Here is a 6,590-nt window from a genome sequence, read left to right on the forward strand (position 1 = left end):
CAAAAAAGAAATATCGGTTCCAGCAAAAGAAACTCCAGCATGGAGAACTCAGTGGTCGATTTTGTACCAAACAAGATAGCTAGTTCCAGCAAAAAACGTAGCAGGGAGACTCCAGTTCAAACAAAATAAAACACTGGTTCCAACAAAAAACGTGTCGGTGACGAGGGCGCCTCCGGTTCCAACACATCGCATGGCTGATTGCATCATTTACCGATGCTGGTTGCAGCGAAATGGTTGGTCGATTGCAGCAGAGGATGTTGTCGGTTCCAACACAAAGTCGTTGTAGTTGTTGTCCATCTTCACTACGCAGACCCCTCCCCGAGGGTCACCGATTCCAGCTTTTGGTTCCAGCTTTTGGCTGGCCGGTTGCAGCAAAAAAGTGTCGCTACGACCGTAAACCTTAGCAAACCATCCCTTACCGTTGTAGCAGCCTGCAACACTAGGTTGCCGCCGTAGCTGGGAGCATCGCACCTCCCACCCGCCGACAGTTGTGCTCCGTGCACCTTCGCTACTTCGTGTGTGCCCCCGGTGGTCACTAGCTCACCGCACACCTCTTCCATTGCCAACGAGCTGCTGATTTGGAGGTAGGCCACAGGGGAGAGAAACGCAGAGGAGTGGCTGGGGACGCACACGAGGGGTATGAGGAAGAAAAAAAAGGAGCATTGGCGTGAGGAGACAAGAAAGAGGGTGGGGGTGAGAGGATAAGGCCGCACATGGGCCACACGATCTGCTTCGATTGAACGAAGAGCGCGCGACCAACCGAGCGGTCAGCCAACCAGCCATAAGGGATCATTTGCCTAAAAGATAATGTACAGACAATGAAAGCATATGTTGAGGACTGCACTCAAAAGATACAAAAACAAAAGCACGTGACGAGCACTCACACGGGCGCGGCATGCGCCGCGCTTTCCCGTGCTAGTAGTCATTTATTAAGTTCGCTATAAATATGACGCACACAACGCTATGCTGGAAAATGCTTATTACAACTGGGCTTGTGTAAGGTCCCTTGCCACTTGTTTGCCCTTTTCGCACGCGCCCGTCACCCTCGCAGCGCCACTCGAGAGAGGAAAAGGATCACCATGGACGGCGAGACACACTCTTTTAATGTCGTGGGTAAGCCGGGAGGCTTCCTCTTCGGCGCGAGGGCTTCGTCCCGTAAAAGGGCTCCGCCGGCCGCTTCCGGTAAGGGGTTTGTGTTCACGCCGTTCCGCCTTCGCCGTCCGCTTCGTCTGGCGAGGGCTTGATGTGTTTTTTCAATCTTGTTTCCTCTTCTCTTGTGGATCTTTAATTTGCAAAACACACTCCATGAAAAAGAAAATCAACGACCGGCCGGAGAGACGCCGTCGGAGCCCAAGATCTGGACCAAAACCCTATAGTCCAGATTCTTTATTTTTTTTCGGCCCGCCTTGCCCTCCCGGCCATCCCCATCTTCTCCCGTCGCACCCTTTCCGCCGCCCGCCGCCGTCGGACAGCTTTCCTTGCCCTCCTGGCCGCGCCCTTTCTTCGCTCTCGCGTGGCGGCGCCCCTGTTCCCGTCGCACCGCCTCCTTCCCTTGACATTCCACGCCCGGCCTCACCCCTGCCTTGCCGGAGCCGCCGTTGCTTCGCCGCTGTGCTCATATCGGCGGTGCAGCGCGCCGCCGGGTGTGGGGAGCATTGATTAGGACTGTAATAGGAGGGTATTAACATCAGGTTGCCTGGAAATTCACCGACTTGAACCCTAGCGCGCGGCGGCGGGTCGAGGCCCTGCTCGTCCCCCGGCCCACTCCTGGGCGGATTCCTACCTCCTGAAATTCTTTTATCTCCTCCCCCCCCCCCCCCCCCCCCCCCCCCCCCCCCCCCCTTAGGTCCTTCGTCCCCGCCTCGGGGTTCCTTCGTCTCCGCGGGTTCCTCGACTTTCGCCCCTTGCGGATAGTGTCGCATCGAGGACGAGCGGCGGCGCGATGAATGTGCCCATAGTCGGTGAGTTTTCGTCGCCATGATTCGAGGGAATTGGGTGAAATTCGTTGGTATCTTGCAGATTAGTGCTGTTATCCGCTGATTTGAGGCGATTTCGTTTAGTTCTGGTAGGGTTGGGTTGGGCGAATGTCCCACGAATGTTCTGGTAGGGTTCTGATTTGAGGTAATTTCGGTGTTTGGGTGCCCATGTACAAATAACCTATTTCTTTTGCCCTAGAATGTAGCAGGCTTGATAGATTTTGGATTCAGTCTTTCAGACTTCCGGTGTTATTGGGGCATCCAGATGAAGTTGAATTTTTGGTCTATTGCTTTACTAAGAGTTGCAAATGTAAATTTGTGCATATGGGATATGTCAATTTGGAAAAACTCTACAAGTGTTTGGCTTACAGTTTTGGAATGGCCAGTTTAGCAACCTGCCTTATTGCTACGGTTGTGTTCGTTTACTGTTTTTATTGATTGTTTTTAGCATAGTTAAGAAAGGCGCGCCCAGGCGGGCGCTTAAGCGCGCCTAGTCTCTAGGTGAAAGCAAAACGCCTAGCACTTAATTGCGCTTAAGCGTGCACTTTGGTCAGAAAAGCGCAAGGCGGTGACAAATGCACAATTATGGGCTAGGGCGTTTTTTAACTTTGGTTTTTTGCTCTTCATTTTGTTTGAGAATAGAAAACTTTAAGATGTTGGAAGTAAATATCTATTATCTGTTCTGTGTATGCGTAGATCCGTTGCAAGGGGATTTTCCTGAGACTATTGAGGAGTTCTTGCAGCATGGGAATATGAAATGCATTGCGTTTAACCGCAGGGGAACTCTCCTTGCAGGTAAATATCTATGTCAATTCCTGTAGAAGCATGTTTAGTTCACTATTTTGTGCAAATATCATCTTAGTTAATATAAAATGCGCTGCTTATTCTACGTAGTGCATGTTTAATGCTTATTAATCTTGTGAAAAATTCTTTAGTGGTAATGAAAGTTCAAACTACTGATAAACAATTTCTGTTCCTTTGTTTCTTGTGATCACCTCCTTTTTATTAGGCTATCTTGCCATGCCTGGTGAACAGTGTGGTGTTACCATTCTTATATAATTTTCTTGTCCACTGGGAATGTGCTTACAAAGAAGTAATCTGTCTCTGTCTTTAGTGTTCTGTGTAGTCCACATCTGCTTATAAATGAGGATGAGTAGAGATCTGACAATAGGAGATTGATCATACTTGGTTCCTTTCTGCAAGATTCAATATTTAACTTGCCATTACCATGATACAGCACGATGATACGAATAATAGAATACTGTGTGGATTGGCTTACTTACTCGGTTACTCCCTGTCAACTTCATATTCCATCCATCCGCTTATTTAGGGCCAGTTTCCAAAATTGTAGGGCCGATTCCCTTCGATTTCGCATGCATCGTCTCCGTCTCCTAAAAAAGCGCTGCATTTATTGATTGCATGGGGGCATTACAAATCTGAAGAGGAGAGATTGGTATCGTTTCTCTGTATGCCCGATATGAGCCACGATAATTGGGCAACAGTATTAATTAAAAAGGTACACCTGCGGGCAGTTGTTACGGAATCCCATCTGGAGATGTACCCCCCCCCCCCCCCCCTCAAATTTCTCTCTGGGGCCCGTGATATACAATCGAATGGCACCACGTCATTCCTGTAACCTAATCCCATCTAGAGGTGTTGCAAAGCTCCACAATTTAGCGGGGAGCTGAGCGGTGAAACACAATTAATTAGAGGAAGATTATGTGCGCTTGTTGGCCGAAACTGAATTCCAAATATTATTTCAACTTTCCGCTACAGCCTTGATATGAGAGGTTTGAAAGTTAGCCCTAAAAATCTGGATGGAGGGAGTATGAAGTTGGCACATTCTTTTGTCTTTTCATAGAAAAGGATGCCTGAAAATTTGTGAATCGTTCAGGTGAGAAACACTATATCTGCAATAGAATTTTTTTAATTGTTGCAGATGTTTTTTTTTACCTGTGAAATTGCATTTGGTGCATTCCTATTTCTGTATGTACCCTGAATCTTACCATTAAATTGTTTCCAATGCTCAAGACTTCTGTTGAAACTTTTCAGCTGGATGTGCAAATGGTAGCTGTGTTATCTGGGACTTTGAAACAAGGGGACTTGCAAGAGAATTTCGTGATAAAGATTGTACTGCACCTATAACCAGTGTCAGCTGGTCTAAGTATGGTCACCGTTTGCTTGCCTCTGCTACTGATAAGTCACTGACACTTTGGAATGTGGTAACTGGGGAAAAGATTGCCCGCATAACTCTTCAGCAGACTCCATTGCATGCCCGTCTTCATCCTGGTTCATCCATCCCTTCTGTATGCTTAGCATGTCCTCTCTCTTCTGCACCTATTCTTGTTGATTTGAATACTGGAAGTACCATAGTCCTTCCAGTTTCTGCATCTGACAGTGGTAATGTCCCTTTACCTAATTCACGTAAATTTTCGGATGGTTCTCCTCCTTTTACACCAACTGCTGCAACGTTTGATAAGAATGGAGAGCTGATATATGTGGGCAATTCCAAGGGAGAGATATTAATTGTAGATTCAAAAGGCATCCAAGTACTTGGGTTAATTCCCATCCCAGGTGGAACAGTTGTTAAGGACATTGTTTTCAGCAGAGATGGCCAATATCTGCTAACGAACTCTAATGATCGTGTCATTAGAGTCTATGAGAATATTCTGCCCATTAATGGTTCTGGGAAGGAGATTGAAAAAATAATCACCAGCAACAATAATGACTATGAAAGCAAGTATGAGAAGCTAAAAGCAAATGGTGCACGCTGCTTAGTTCTTTCTTGCGAAGTCTCAGATGCCATTGCAAAGGTACAGTGGAAGGCACCATGCTTCAGTGGTGATGCTGAGTGGATTGTTGGTGCTTCTGCAAGCAAAGGAGAGCACAGATTGCACATATGGGACCGAGCAGGGCGTCTTATAAAGATCCTTGAAGGTCCAAAGGAAGCTCTCATTGATCTCGCTTGGCATCCATTTGATCCTACAATTGCTTCAGTGTCTGTGGCAGGCTTAACATACATTTGGGCAAAGGAACATGTAGAGAATTGGAGTGCGTTTGCTCCTGATTTTATAGAACTAGAAGAAAACGAGGAATATGTTGAACGAGAGGACGAGTTCGACATAAATGCATATGCAGAAAGGGTGAGTGACGATTCTTTTCTTGTTTTTCTCAGTTGTTTGTAAAATGAAAGCATACACACATCCGGCTTAATCCAAATCTTCTATGCTGCAGGTTGAAGAACTGATGATAGATCAGGATGCAGAGATTGATGTTGAAACATGTGAGAAGAACTCATCATTCAGTGATTTTGAGGACTCAGCAGATGAGATCATCTACTTGCCTGCTATTCCTTCCCCGGATGCTCCTGATGAGCAGCCAGACAAGTGCCTAGTAAGCTCATCAAAATTGGAGGATAGCAATCATTCTGGTTCGCCCCCATCCTCAATGGATGCTGTGCAGAATGGTCTAGCCATTCCTCCCGCATCTAGTCCATTGGAAGGTAAAGCTGTAGACTATTGTAATTTCTTACTTCAGCAGTGTCTCATTTTGTGCAAGTTATGATTTGTTTTTCAGTTGAAACCTGCCAGCAGTGTTCTTTTGTTTCCCATCAAACACAAAAACCTGCAGAATATCTCAAATAATTGTGCACTCATCTGGATGAGATGATGGTAACATAAGTTGGTCTTCATTTTACTTTAAAACAAAGTTGCAGCAGTGCACTCGATTTTGTTGTATAGGTGTGATGTAAACATGGAGTTATACACACACACTCTGGGAAAATAAGATTTATATTATCATATATACAGACTAGATAATGCTGAACTCGTATTGATGAATGATGATGTAATCGTAGCCAGGAATAGAATCTTCAAAACCTGAACCTTCTGACGTTTGCTTAATGCTTTTGTGGTTTAACTGTTATCATCCTTCCCAAAATGAAGTACATTCTTGGTTTTGTTTCCCTTGCAGTTGTTGACAATTCCATGGCCGAAGAGCCATCAGCGGAAGCGGCAAACGCAAAGCGGAAGAGGAGGCTATCAGCCAAGGGGCTGGAGATGCAGCAGGCTGAAAAAGTGAAGAAACCACCCATAAAGATGTCGTCCAACGGCAAGCCGTCGAAGCCCAAGAGCAAGCCGGTGGTGGAACCTGTCAACGGCAACAGCTCGGCCAAGATCAAGCAGCAGCTGCTGGAACCTGTCAACGGGAACAGCTCGGCCGCCGACATTGACGACGAAGCGACCGAGGACGACGAGATGTAAGCAAGCAGCTCGTATGTTTGACGCTGATGGCTCGTGTTTTAATTTCATGCTGCCCTGACCGAAAACAACGGTGAGGGCATAGAGATAGGGCTATCACCTATGTTAATTAGTGTTCCCGTAGAAAGAAAGTATGTGTCGTGGTTATGCCGAGACATGATAAACATCGTTTGCAGATGTGTTGTGTGTAGTCTGAAGTCTGCTGTCTTTGCATTGATCTTGAGGTGAAGAAACCTGGTCAGTATGGACCATGGTTAAGCTTAATTCCTTTATGCTTGTAGATCGTTGTGGTTAAGTCTCGGTTGATATCGTTAGCTTGTGCCCGTGGGTTATGCTATGAGCCTATCATTGCCGT

At 46.4% G+C, this 6,590-nt stretch overlaps 1 protein-coding gene across 2 annotated transcripts; it reads left to right on the forward strand.

The window, feature by feature from the left end:
* Nucleotides 1-1,019: 1,019 nt before the first annotated feature.
* LOC109763005 (protein RBL) lies at nucleotides 1,020-6,515 on the forward strand. 2 transcript variants are annotated; one of them, XM_045227930.2, is made up of 5 exons: nucleotides 1,020-1,182; nucleotides 2,673-2,771; nucleotides 4,029-5,119; nucleotides 5,211-5,478; nucleotides 5,949-6,515. In XM_045227930.2, the coding sequence occupies exons 1-5, from the start codon at nucleotides 1,080-1,082 to the stop codon at nucleotides 6,236-6,238; spliced, it is 1,851 nt and encodes a 616-aa protein (XP_045083865.1). In that variant the 5' UTR covers nucleotides 1,020-1,079; the 3' UTR covers nucleotides 6,239-6,515. The 2 variants fall into 2 exon arrangements, with proteins under 2 accessions (XP_045083865.1, XP_040243327.1); XM_040387393.3 differs by lacking the exon at nucleotides 1,020-1,182 and adding an exon at nucleotides 1,337-1,961.
* Nucleotides 6,516-6,590: the final 75 nt, after the last annotated feature.

The sequence above is a fragment of the Aegilops tauschii genome, chromosome 4, assembly GCF_002575655.3.
Source record: "Aegilops tauschii subsp. strangulata cultivar AL8/78 chromosome 4, Aet v6.0, whole genome shotgun sequence".
NCBI lineage: Eukaryota > Viridiplantae > Streptophyta > Magnoliopsida > Poales > Poaceae > Aegilops > Aegilops tauschii.